This window comes from Trachemys scripta, chromosome 18 (assembly GCF_013100865.1).
Source record: "Trachemys scripta elegans isolate TJP31775 chromosome 18, CAS_Tse_1.0, whole genome shotgun sequence".
Lineage (NCBI taxonomy): Eukaryota > Metazoa > Chordata > Testudines > Emydidae > Trachemys > Trachemys scripta.
The window spans coordinates 23973285-23987300 of record NC_048315.1 but is presented as its reverse complement, the minus strand read 5'-3'; the positions used below and the strand labels follow the sequence as shown (position 1 = coordinate 23987300).

At 44.6% G+C, this 14016-nt stretch overlaps 1 protein-coding gene across 1 annotated transcript in view; it reads left to right on the top strand.

Annotated features, from left to right (window-relative positions):
* The first annotated feature begins 3688 nt into the window (after window positions 1–3688).
* LOC117867698 (myeloperoxidase-like) overlaps window positions 3689–14016 on the top strand; it is a 62905-nt gene continuing 52577 nt past the window's right edge. The window contains 3 exon segments of the mRNA XM_034752918.1: window positions 3689–4787; window positions 7373–7450; window positions 13492–13585. Of these exon segments, the coding sequence (XP_034608809.1) occupies window positions 4781–4787; window positions 7373–7450; window positions 13492–13585 (179 nt within the window). The 5' untranslated portion in view covers window positions 3689–4780.

Genomic DNA, 14016 nt, shown 5'->3' with positions numbered 1-14016 from the left:
TGCCTAGCACTCCTCCTTCTTGGAACACCATCACATGGTCGAAGAATCCAAAGCCTTCTCTCCAACACCACCTACATAGCCATTCATTGACTTCCACGATTCGACGGTCTCTACCCAGGCCTTTTCTTTGCACAGGGAGGATGGACGAGAACACCACTTGCGCCTCAAACTCCTTTATCCTTCTTCCCAGAGCCACATAGTCTGCAGTGATCCGCTCAAGGTCATTCTTGGCAGTATCATTGGTGCCCACGTGGAGAAGCAGGAAGGGGTAGCGATCCAAGGGCTTGATGAGTCTCGGCAGTCTCTGTGTCACATTGTGAATCCTAGCTCCTGGCAAGCAGCAGACCTCTCGGTTTTCTCAGTCGGGGCGGCAGATAGATGACTCAGTCCCCCTGAGGAGGGAATCCCCAACCACCACCACCCTACTCCTTCTCTTGGGAGCGGTGGTTGTGGAACCCCCATCCCTAGGACAGTGCATCTCATGCCTTCCAATCGGTGGAGTCTCCTTCTGCCCCCTTCCCTCAGATGTATTATCTAGTCCACTCTCCGCATTAGTACCTGTGGAGAGAACATGAAAACGGTTGCTCACCTGTATCGCCATTGCTGGTACGTGGACGCTCCTCTTTCTTCTTCTGGAGATCACATGCTGCCAAATTTCTTCACCATCCCTCAGTCCCCTCTGCGCAACCTGCTCCGATTCCTCAGAACGTTGTGCCCATAGTAGCATATCCTGACGTCTGTCCAGGAAATCTTCATTTTCTCGTATGCAACACAGGGTCGATACTTGTTTCTCCAGACCTCGAACCTTCTCTTCCAATATGGAGACCAACTTGCACTTTGTACAGACAAAGTCATTTCTGTCCTGTGGAAGAAAGACAAACATGGCACAACCTGTGCAGGTTACAACAACTGAACGCTCACCTTCCATAATTTCTTCCTTCTAAGAGCTTCCGCAGCTGTTGCAGCAACTTTCAGAAGCCCGCGAGATGAAAGCCTCAGTGGGCTCTCCGCAGGCGAACTCCCAGGCAAACTCCCTCTGTTAGCCTCCGCTGTTCGCCGCTCAGCTGGTTTGCTGCTGACTGCCTTTTTATAACAGTCAGGCCCACTCAAGGCCCACCTGGAACAAAGCACTCCCAATTCACAATGCTCAAACAATCAAACAATTAAGCACACGGTCAAACTGACAAATTGTCCCCTGCAACAGACACTCAGATACTCATCAACACAGCCCCCCTAATGCAGCACTTAGCGTACCTCCTCTCTGACAGATCCCAAGAAAACTCCCTCTGTTAGCCTCCACTGTTCACCGCTCGTCCTCATACAGGTCTGTCGCATCTTACGCACATTTAACATGCGCGATTTCAACTTTACGTGGTCGGCAAAAACAAAAACAAAAAAAAAGAGAAAAACAACCGTTTTAATACTGTACCTGTAGTGCGGGCGATTTCGCCCGCCATTGAACTCAATGGGGTTTTGGCTATACGCGGTTTTCGCTTTATGCGCTAACCGTGGAAAGGAACCCCCGCGTAAGATGAGACAGACCTGTATATAGGATGTTAGATGGATTAGGTGGGAATTCATGGTTCTCAGTTCTAGACCGGGGAAGGCCTACCGTCAAGGGTTCATAAGCACTGAGAGTTGAGGAGAAAATCAAGCTGGAGCAGGAGGAAACTATCCTAAAGTTGGGACGCTCCTTCCAGATGATGTCATGGTATCCTCTCGCACTGAGGCTACTCCTCCAAGGCAGGGGACCCCGGTTAGTAGGAAGAGATAGGCAGTAGTAATGGGGTATTTAGTTATTAGAAATATAGATAGTTGTATTTGTAATGACTAGGAGAACCACATGGTGAATTACCAACCAGTGCAAAGGTTGTGGACCTCTTCAGTCATCTAGACAGACTTATGAGCAGTGCTGGGGAGGACCAGTAGCAGTGATACCTGTAGGTACCGATGACATAGAGAATATTTATGTTCTTTATATGAGCTGGAAGAAAACATAAAATCATCACTGATAAAGTTTGCAAATGACACAAAAATAGGAGGAATGGCAAATAATGAAGAGGACGGGTCATGGATACAGTGATCTGGGTCGCTTGGTAAGCTAGGCACAGGCGAAGACTCTGTGTTTCAATCTGGCTAAATGCAAATGTATACGTGTAGGAATAAAGCATGATGGCCATAGTTACAGGATGGGGGACGCTGTGCTGGGAAGTAGTGACTATGAAAGAGATTTGGGGGTCTTGGAGGATAATCAGTTGAACGTGAGTTCCCAATATGATGCTGTTGCCAAAAGATCTAATGTGATCCCGGGATGCAGGAAAAGGGAATCTTGAGCAGGAAAGGCTATTTTACCTCTGTATTTGACACTGGTGGAATACTGTGTCCAGTTCTGATGCCCACAATTCAGGAAGAGTGTTGATAAATTGGAGAGGATTCACAGAAGAGCCATGAGAATTATTGAAGGACTGAAAAACATGCCGTATTGTGACAAACTCAAGAAGCGAAGTCTATTTAGCTTAACAAAGAAAATGTTAACAGGAGACTTGATCAGTCTGTACACGGGGAACAGAAATTTGATAATGGGCTCTTTAAACTGGCAGACAGAGGTATAACAAGATCCAATGGCTAGAAGTTGAAGCTAGACAAATTCAGACTGGAAATAAGACATAAATTTTTAACTGTGAGCGTAATTAACCATTGGAGCAAGCTACCAAGGGTCATTGTGAATTCTCCATCACTGGCAATTTTTAAATCAAGATTTAATGTTTTTCTAAAAGATCTGCTCTAGGAATTATTTTGGGGATGTTTTCTGTCTTGTATTATGTAGGAGAGGTTTCTAGATTATCACAATGGTTCCTTCTGGCCTTGGAATCTATGAATATATTAATCCTCTAATTTTTCATCAGTTGAATCCCTGTCTCAACTTTTCCATTATTTTGCCTGGGATTGATGTCAGGCTAACTGGCCTATAGTTATCCCGGTCATCCAACTTGTTTTGTTTTAAATATTTGCACAATATTAGCACTCTTCCAGAGTTCTGGAATTTCCTTGCAATTATTCCCCACCACAATTATCCAGGCTTATCAAATTGCACTTATCTATTTAAGTACCAGATTATGCCCAGCTAAAGCCAAGGTGAAAGCGTGGCCCAGAGATTCTCAGTTTTTCTTTTAGATACGTCTCACATACGTTGTCAGTTGGTTTGCATATGTGTCTTTCTGTGTGCTGTCCACAGCTCTGTGCAGATATCTGGTTTAGCAGACCTTGTCCCCAATTACTTTTTGCTCTGCTATTAGTTGGGTCATGGCAACAATTTCTCTATTTGCCTTTTTAAATGTTCCCTAATGAGTTGGTTATGATAGTTACTAACTTCCATAACCAGTACAAATAATTTTTCTTTACCAATTTCTTTTCCCGTGCCTTTATATTGTTTGCTGTGATTAATTTGTTCATTTTTATTTTATATTTGGTTAAACAGGTTAGCAATGTCATGCACATTGTAAACGGTGTACCATTTCTTTTTCACATCAGGGACAGTGACTGACCCTGACACTTAACAGTGATGTCAGTTGGCTTGTGTGTGTGTGTTCTTTACGTGTGCTGTCTCCAGCTCTGGACAGATTGCTGATTCAGCAGACCTTGATAGCACTACCCAATCTGGTTAAGTGCTGGAGGCTGGAATGTTGTTGCCTCGGTAACGCTGTTGAGGCTGCTCATTGCTTTTGTCCTTGGAGCTTCAGCGTTATTAATAGATAGTGCGGCATGTTAGTTCAGCAGACACCAATGTTACTCATAAAGGAAGACCACAGGCATGGTTCGGTGACGAAGGCAGTCCTCCAGGTTCACTGTCAATGAAGCACAGTACTAGCTCCCTAGATCAATGTCTACAGTTACACTAACACAAGTATGCTCATTACAATGGACTCAGCTCAGTCAGCGGTGGGACTTTCTGCTGGCCCTGGGCTGGACAAAGGATTAAGGTGAAGCACCCCAATATTTATAGGCTGAAACAAACAACTGGAATACACAACTTACACACCACATTACATATTTTATGACATCTATTTGTTATCTCCCCTTGTTCCTGATATCTTGGACAAAACATCCCTATTCATTATTTTGTTAAACCATCTTATCTTGTACTAGATTGGGATGTATTTGTACTAGCTGGAATATATTTACGCAAATATCTAATACCTAGTACACTAGCAACAACTTTGCCAAGTTCATGTACTGGACAGTAAACTTGTGAGCATCTACTTTAATCCATGGCCTGACTTTGGTTCGCAGTCTCTGGTTCAAGCCTCAGATCTTGTATCAGGCCCAGTGCTCCAGGATATCTCTCTCGCTCTCTGCTACAAGATAGTTCTAGTTTTTCCATACATATTGAAAGTGTGTTGATTGAGACAGTGAAAAATGGAAACCTAAGTCCACAATCACCTGGAATAGTGAAGATCACAACATTAATTGACAATGAAACTCTTTCACCATTCAGTTCCCTAGAAGTTAAGGAACTGCATAGTAAAATATCGCTCTCTTCCCCTGTTCTATGGATGCATCACAAAGAAAGCGATCTGTTGCCTGGGAAGAATGAAGAAATGTGCATTTCTCAAGTTCACCTAGGGAAGAAGCAGTAAATATTTCCTCTTGGCCCAGCCTATCCCTAGAGCTGTTTCCTCTTGACAAAGCCCAGCTCAGACTCTGTGAGTGCCCGCCCTGAGATCAGTGCAGCTGCTATAAAAGACCAAGTCACTGAGCTACCCTCACCAGCTGAGCAGAGATGGCAGGTGAGTTGCTGTTACCTTTTACTCTCTTTTTTATGGCTTTGACATTTGTAATAAAATAGACAGTGTGTTTCTGAGGGAGGGCATGAAAAGCCATGCGTGGTAAGGATGAGGCAGAAATGGGCAGGAGTGGGGCTGTAGGAGCCCTGGCCCTCCTTCATTGCTTTTGGGTGAGGGAAATTGATAAAGAAATGGGAAGAAAAGGAGTCCCTTCTCCCACCCCTTCTCCTGTTCCAACGCCATCCCTTTCAGGAGGAAACACTGGGATACTTTACAGTAAAGGACTGTGGAGAATAGAAAACACTAGTTGTTGAGAGGAAAGTGCAAGAATCTTTCCATTAAACAAATGGGGGCTAACCTGCCCCTCCCAACCCCCAGCATTATGGAGCCTCATAATTTCTTTTATTTAGAGATTGATTTAAACCTTGAAACACGAGGTTCAATAACTCTTCTAAAATGGATGTCAGCACTCACTGCTCTACCTGTGGAGATTTATTCTTTTATCCATACAAATCTTCAGTCCCTTTTTCAATCTCACTAAATTATCTCAGTGACATCCTGTAGCAGTGAGTTCCCCAGGCTAATTACCCACTATGTGAAAAAGCATTTCTCTTTATGCCAGTTTGGAATTTTCCACTTTTTAATTTCCTCGACTGGCCCCTTTTTTCTCCTATCGTGAGTCAGGCAGAATAGAAACCCCTGATCTCCCGTCTCTAGGCAGATCTTTATTATATATGGAACTAGTTGTGCCACCTACATTTAAGTTTGCCCAGCAAGTCCCATTATAAGACCCAGTTTTAGTGACTTGCAACCTTGCCAAACTTTACCTTTTGGGCTGAAATTTTCCTTGATGAGTTTTTCCTTGATGAATCTCAGTTTCAGAAAATGGTTTATCCATTTCTCAGAATGAGATTAGGGAAAAACAAATTTACCCCATTAAAAAAAATCTTACAATAGTTTAATTGAGAAGTTCTAGCACCTCTATGCTTTAATGCTATGTTCTCTGAAAAAACGGGTCCTACGTATCACAAAATTGGGCACCTAAAATTAGTGGATTCTTCTGATTTACCTTCTCTGTGCTTCAGTTCTCCGTCTATAAAATGGGAATAATAACACCCCCTCAGATCACAGGGTATTGTGAAAGTAGATCCGTTAATTATGAAGTGTTCAGAAACTCTAGCAACAAGCAGCATACAAAATCTCAGGAGGAAATTAATAATTGTGTTTTCAGAGCAGGTTTTGAATAGAGTGCAGTAAATAAGGCCTGGGGCCACACTGGACAGCGAGAGTAAGACAAAATATTGAGTAAGTGTTTGCAATGAACACTGTCCATCCTGGGCAAGGAATAAGGCAGGGGTCCTGTAGCCAAAACCAAACTATCACAATGCATATGCAGAAGAGGACCCAAGGTTGTACGGGCAACCTTAATTCTGGTATTTCCTAACTTTTGACTTCACTGAACAGTGATCTTTTAATGGAGATTGTGTATGGAATTGTAAATATTATCATCATCTCCCCTGTTATTCATTTCATCCTTCTCTCCCCCCCGTTCCAGTCAGGCTTGTCCCTTCCTATAATCTTTACTGTCTCTTAAACACCTTCATGTATGTCCACCCCCAATGTACCTCCACTCATCCCAACCTGTCCTCCACCCAGCTCAGCATCCTCGCTAACTCTCCTCAACCCTCTCCAACCCAGTGCCTTCTGCTGAAATCCCCCCCGATTGAGAACTTCTCCTACCTAGCCTCCCCAAGTCAGCACCCTCCCTCCTGTCCTGGCCTCCCTCCAGGCTGACAAGCCCCGCTTCCCACCTGACCCGAGACGCACACTCCCCATAACTGCCTCAGACTCAGAACCCCTCCCCTGCTGAACTCTTGCTCCTCCAGCTGACCTCCAAGCTCCCAAGTCAGAAATCCCCCTCCCGGGCCAACCTCAAGCAGTAAAAAATCATGAGATAGGCTCCAAAAAAACCCCTTGAGATCAGGATAAAAATAGATAAAAATAGTTTTAAAAGTGTAGGTTTTATTTGTTTTCTGGTTTCTGAGCATTTATGGTGCACTCCCCATTTTCAAGCTTTTCTCTGAGTCATAGAAGGGACCACCCGATCGAGTCTCACCTCCTGTACCTCACGGGCCAGTAATCCCCACCCAATTACCCCTGTATTGAGCCCAGGAAATTGGCTTGGACTAAAGTATTGCAGCCCTCAGGAGGCTAAACTATTGTGAGGCACAGGCAGAGGACAGGAAGGACAAAGTGCACACGTGCCGAAGGCTACGGCAATGGCAGGGAACTGATTTCGTGAAATGTGCCCAGATGATCTTAGCAAACTCCCATGCTGCAGAGGAAAACAAACACCAAAAGTTACTGCCAATCTGATCTGGGGGCAAAATCCTTCACCCCACCAATCTTAGTCTCACCTGCAAACTTTATCAGCAGCAAATCCATGTTTCCTTCCAGAACACTGATACAAATATTCAGTGAACAGAGCTGTGGAAGTTGATCTCTTTCAGTGGGTGCATGACATCTGTGGGCCCTTTACCTCCTTTAATTACTGCTAATAACCGAGGTGTATTTGTGTTTCTCTCCAGGGATGAAGTCAGGGATCCTCCTCTTCGGATTCTTGGTGACCCTGAGCCTGTGCCAGGCATCTGGATCTTCCATAAATGGTACTGTCCCCTTTCTCCTGCTGCTGATGCTCTGCATTGGGGGTATAATGCTTCGTGGTGGGATCCAAAGTCAAAACTCACTGTGGGCCCCACCCAGTCTATATAGGATTGAAGTGTTCCCTCTCCCACCCAAAATAAAACATATACCTGGGAAGTGTATAGTCGCTATGAATATCCAAGGACTTCAGAGAACCTGAACATTATCCCCTTTTTACAGATGGGAAAACTGAGGCATAGAGAGGGTCAGGGCCAGCTCCATGGACCAGCAAAGGAAGCAGGTGCTTGGGGCATCCAATGGAAAGGGGCGGCACATCCGGGTTTTCAGCGGCAATTCGACGGCGGGTACTTCAGTCCCTCTTGGAGCGAAGGACCCACCGCCAAATTGCTGCCGAAGAGTGAAGCGGCGAGGTAGAGCTGCCGCCGAAGTGCCACCGATCGCGGCTTTATCTTTATTTTTTTCCTCCGCTTCGCCGCTGGGGCGGCAAAAGAGCTGGAGCCGGCCCTGGAGAGGGTAGATGCCTGCCTCCAGGACAAAAAGAGTCACATACAGTAGAACCAAGAACAGAACCCGGGTCTCCTAATGCACAGTCCACTAGTGTCCAAGTCCAGGGCCATGCTAACTCACTAGTGTCCTTTGCAGTAAAACAAAATGGATTGGCAATATAATCAAAAAAGGCTCCACATCCTAAAGGGGTCGCTTTTGCAGCCACACAATATCTCACACCCCTCCCTCAGGTTTTTCTTTTTGGCATTCGTTTGGGAAAGTTTTGGCAAAAACAGGGCAGCTCATTTTTTGACAATAAATCAATCAATCACTGATTCCAGGCTTATTCTCTTGCAAAATTCAGTTCTCAACTCATGGAGGCACTAGAGCTCTTCAAGGAAAGGGCTGGAAAAAAAGTTGGCAAAAGTTCATTCATAGAAACAGCTGAACTGTTTCGCTTAAACTTGCCAAAAATATTCAGCCTGAGGCAGAAAACACTCCTGGAACGTTCCAGCCTCTGAAAGATGAAAGATTGGCCAAGTTATAACAGCGGAAAACAGGGTGTTATAATGGGAAGTCCTGGGCAACTTCAATAATAAGGGTCACCACCAATGTCCCCTATAATTAGACCTCAGCTGTAAAGATTTATGTGCATAAGTGTTTATGCACTGAAAAAATTCATGGACTCCTGCTAGGATTAAAAGCTCTGTAGAAATGGTTATGACTAAAAATCGCTCAGTAACTCTTGGGGGATGTACAGACTCTGCATACAGTTTTGATTCAAATTACTTCAGCATATGATGAATTGAAAGGCCCCAACTCATGTCTTCCTCCAATAAACCAGCAAGTAATAACGACCACAACATAATTGTGCTTAATAACAAAGGGAAATAAGGTACAAAAAACTATCACAGTGACACTAAATATAGAAAAGGGGATTTCAATACAATAAGGAAGCTCTTCAGAAAAGCCCTAATGCCAACAGCAAAGGAAGCAACACCCTTAGATTTGTCCACCTAAGAAAACAGTAGTAGTCTTATGCAATCTGCTGAGCAGGAAGAGAAAAGTAAATGGCAACGTTCAAGTCTTCAAGAGGTTATCTGAGCCAGAGAGAAATTCTTTGGGATTTGGAAATCCAGCCCCAGCCAAGCCAATTAGCAAGAACATACACTACTGCAGCCAATATGTAAGAGGGAAAGGAGGAGGGCTAGGATGGATTTTGTACAGTAAATGGTTGAAGGTATAAAACACGAGAAATTCTCTAGAAGAAGCAGGAAGCCTGCGAAAGAATCAGTGGGTCCGCTGACTTACCAGGGGGTTAAATAAAGCAGTTAAAATTGAGAAGGACATTGTTGAAAAACTAAATGATTTCTTTCATCAGCCTATATATTCATAGATTCCAAGGCCAGAAGGGACCGGTGTGATCATCTAGTCTGACCTCCCGTGTTACACAGGACACAAACATTCCCCAAAATAATTCCTAGAGCATATTTTTAGAAAAACATCAGCTCTTGCTTCAAAATTGTCAGTGATGGAGAATCCACAGTGACCCTTGCTAAATTGTTCCAGCAATTAATTACTCTTAACTGTTAAGAATTTATGCCTTATATCCAGTCTGAACTTGTCTAGCTTCAGCTTCCAGCAATTAGATCATGTCACACCTTTCTCTGCTAGACTGAAAAGCCCATTATTAATTATTTGTTCCCCATATAGATACTTTCAGGCATAATCAAATCACTTCTTAACCTTCTATTTGTTAAAGTAAATAGATTGAACTTCTTGAGCCTCTCATTATAAGGCAGATTTTCTCATCCTTTTGTCGTTTTCATGAATCATAGAATATCAGGGTTGGAAGGGACCTCAGGAGGTCATTTAGTCCAACCCCCTGCTCAAAGCCGGACCAATTCCCAACTAAATCATCCCAGCCAGGGCTTTGTCAAGCCGGGCCTTAAAAACCTCCAAGGAAGGAGATTCCACCACCTCCCTAGGTAACCCATTCCAGTGCTTCACCACCCTTCTAGTGAAATAGTGTTTCCTAATATCCAACCTAAACCTCCCCAACTGCAACTTGAGATCATTGCTCCTTGTTCTGTCATCTGTCACCACTGAGAACAGTCTAGATCCATCCTCTTTGGAACCCCCCTTCAGGTAGTTGAAAGCAGCTATCAAATCCCCCCACCCATTCTTCTCTTCTGCAGACTAAACAATCCCAGTTCCCTCAGCCTCTCCTCATAGTCATGTGCTCCAGACCCCTAATCATTTTTGTTGCCCTCCACTGGACTCTTTCCAATTTTTCCACATCCTTCTTGTAGTGTGGGGCCCAAAACTGGACACAGTACTCCAGGTGAGGCCTCACCAATGTCGAATAAAGGGGAACGATCATGTTCCTCAATCTGATGGCAATGCCCCTACTTATACAGCCCAAAATGCCGTTAGCCTTCTTGGCAACAAGAGCACACTGTTGACTCATATCCAGCCTCTCGTCCACTGTAACACCTAGGTCCTTTTCTGCAGAACTGCTACCTAGCCATTCGGTCCCTAGTCTGTAGCAGTTCTGTCCCTGCTGCGCCTGCTCTGAATCTTCAGAACGTTGTGGCCGTAGAAGCATCTCCTGACGTCTGTCCAGGAAATCTTCATTTTCCCTTATGCAACGCAGAGTCGATACTTGTTTCTCCAGACCTCGAACCTTCTCTTCCAATATGGAGACCAGCTTGCACTTTGTAAAGACAAAGTCGCTTCTGTCCTGTGGAAGAAAGACAAACATGGCACAACCTGTGCAGGTTACAACAGCTGATCACTCACCTTCCATATCACCTTCCTCTTAAGAGCTTCTTCAGCTGTTGCAGTAACTACTCAGAGAAACCCGCAGATGAAAGCCTCAGTGAGCTCTCCCCAGGCGAACTCCCAGGCAAACTCCCTCTGTTAGCCTCTGCTGTTCGCCACTCAGCAGGTTCGCTGACCCTCTCTTCAATTTATCAACATTCTTCTTGAATTGTGGACCCTGGGACTGGACACAATATTCCAGCAGCAATTGCACATTGTGGACAGAAATATATATGCAGATGACACAAAGTTATTCAGGTTAGTCAAGCCCTGGAAGACTGAAATACTTCAAACAGATCTATCCAAGCTAAGTGAATGGGCAACAGAATGGCAGATGAAATTCAGCGTTAAAAAATGAATAATACTCAAACACTGTACAAGGCTCTAAATTAATGATATCACTTCAGAACATGACCTGGGCTTCATTATAAACAGCTGAATAAAGCCCTTTCCCCAATATACAGCTGTGGTGAAAAAAAGCAGACAGGATGTTCGGATACGTAAGGAATGGGATGAAGAGGGATAAGGAAAATATGGCTGTTATATAAATCAGTTCCTTCATCTTGAATACTGTGTTTAGTGTTGTCCATCCCACCTCAAAAAAGGACAATGTATAATTACAGGGCCTTCAGAGAAGGGTAATGAGAATGATTAGGGAATGGCAAAACTGTCTTATGGAGAGAGACGGAAAAGACTGAGATTGTTTATGTTAGAGAGGGGACACGAAAAATTACACAAAATAGCAGTCTAGGTAAGTTACATAGGGAGCTGTCAGGTGCTGGCTCCAGGCAGCCAGGCCTGGTGGTGGGAGTGAAGATTGAAGCCAGGTGGTCAGGGTCTGTAGACAAGCCAAACTGTACCGTAGCCAGAGTCAGGGCTGGAGCAAGGTCAGAGTAGGGCATGGGCAAGGCTGGGGCAGGACCCAACACTGGATCAGAGGCGGGCTGGGAATCTAGAGTCTGTTACATGGCACGGCAGCAGGAGGGTCACTGTCCAGCTCGTGCTGTTGCACAGACTAACTTGCAGCTCTGATGGGGTTGGGGAAGTACCTGAGAGTGGGGTCATCTGACCCAGGCTCTGCTCAGGGATGGGCTGCTGCCCCATGCCTGAGGGCTGAGTCACTGCAGGCTCTGTTGGAAGGGTTGGGCAGTTGGGTCTACACTCCTCAGCAGTCCTAGCCCTAGCGCAGACCAAAACTGATCTTAGAAACACCGTGTCCTGAATCTGCAGAGTGCCTGAGTTCTGTACCGCCCTTGGTTTCTTAGCACTATCACACTGATTGTGTCAGCTGGGAACGAATGCAGACCAGGATCCTGCACTTGGGTGTGTCTGGGGAGAGAAATGGATTCATGGAGCAATGGAAATTTTAGTGCTTAAGATTTGTATGGAACATTTACAGGAGGCCACTCAGAAATTTTTTTGTGTACAGCCATTCTAGCGCAGAAAGTTTTCCCTACATAAAACCTCTTGACTACAAACTTGTCCCCTGACAAATCCCTGTTTCTGAGTAAACTCATCATATGGAAAGTCTAGAGATTTAAGATATAGAAAGTTTACTGACTAAGGACACCTATAGCTAAAGATATCCTTGCCAAAAATATGACATTTGAAGTTTTAAATTCCATCATTTTGATGTCAGCCTCTGAAGGATAAAAAGACGGCAAAGTTACAGCTGCATTGATGAAAGATGTAGGCTTGCAATCGGACCCACCCAGCTTTATCTGCAGTCATCGGGATAAGGAAATTGAGTCACAGTTATTACACAAGGTTTGCTGACAACTCTAGGTAATCAAGGTGAGGACCAGTGCTGCCCACCTTATGAATAATAAGGGAGCGGAGAGAATAAAAGCAAGTATTACACTAGAATGGGAGCTTCCACTCTCCCAACATAAAAACCTTCAACTTCTCATGTGTTTTAAGCCAACATCATGTGTTTTTTACATGACTCATGATTTTTGAACCGGTGGGTTTGTCAATACTGGTAGGACCTCAGTTGGAAGCAGGGATTGAGCCTGAGGAGAACTGGGCTGTGTCTTGGATAACTGGGGCCTCAGATAACTGGCCATAGGTCTTGTGGGAGCAGAGAGAATTAGGAAAGCAGATGCAGACCTGGTCAGCTTCAGCTGAGAGCTGAAGAATGTCTGGCTATCCAAAAGTTTCTACCTATTAATTTCCTTCCTGGAACACATCCTGGTCCTCCTGAGAATTGGAGAATCAAGAGCTCTATGATTCATAGAGTAGAAGGCCAGAAGGGACCATTAGATCATTTAGTGTGACCTCACCTATATGAACAGGCCATTCAATTTCACCCAGTTACCCCCAAGTTTAACTTCGCTTCATGTCTCCCCTTCTTTAGATCTTTGAACCTTTTTCTATGGATCTATTATATATGAACAACTTTCTCAATCAAGTATCAGAGGGGTAGCCGTGTTAGTCTGAATCTGTAAAAAGCAACAGAGGGTGTCTCTTGCATCTGAAGAAGTGAGGTTCTTACCCACGAAAGCTTATGCTCCCAGTACTTCTGTTAGTCTCAAAGGTGCCACAGGACCCTCTGTTGCTTTTCTCAATCAAATTCTCAATCAAAAGTCAGTCTTGGCTTTAAGTGCCTAAAAGTTAATCCAGCAAGTTCACAGCACGAAGGAGAAGAAATGTGCTCCTTTCACTTTGGGTCTGTGCAGTGAGCTGGTGGGAAGGAGTTGTCCTCATGTCCTGCTCTTTCCTCTCTTTGGACTAGATATCTTGGAGACGCTGCCAGATCCATTCTTTCTGAGCAGCACTAAAGAAGCCAAGGAGCTGGTGGATGCTGCATACAAGTACGAACGGGACAGGTTAGTTCACCTTCTGTTATCCATACTAGGGGTACAATTTTACAGAAAACATGGGAACGTGATACCATTATCTGGGGAGTTTTTCTTTTGTACAAATATGTATTTATTATGGTGACATCATAGTTCAGGGTTCTGAAATTTTTTCTAGCGTGGATCACACCACGTGCACTAATCTCTTCCCTCCACAATGGCATGGACCACCTCCTCTCTCATTTGTAATCACACAGCACTGCTATGGCAACTACAGCAATTGCTTACAATGCAAAGTGATATTAGGAAAGTACACATATTTTAGCTTCTTTTAACGTAGTTCATGCCAGCACCACATGACCAGCCAGCTCTGCGAGCCCCAGCAGCAGCCAGGGACAGGGCTGGTGCAAGGATGTTTCGCGCCCTAGGCAAAACTTCCACCTTGCGCCCTCCCCCCCCCC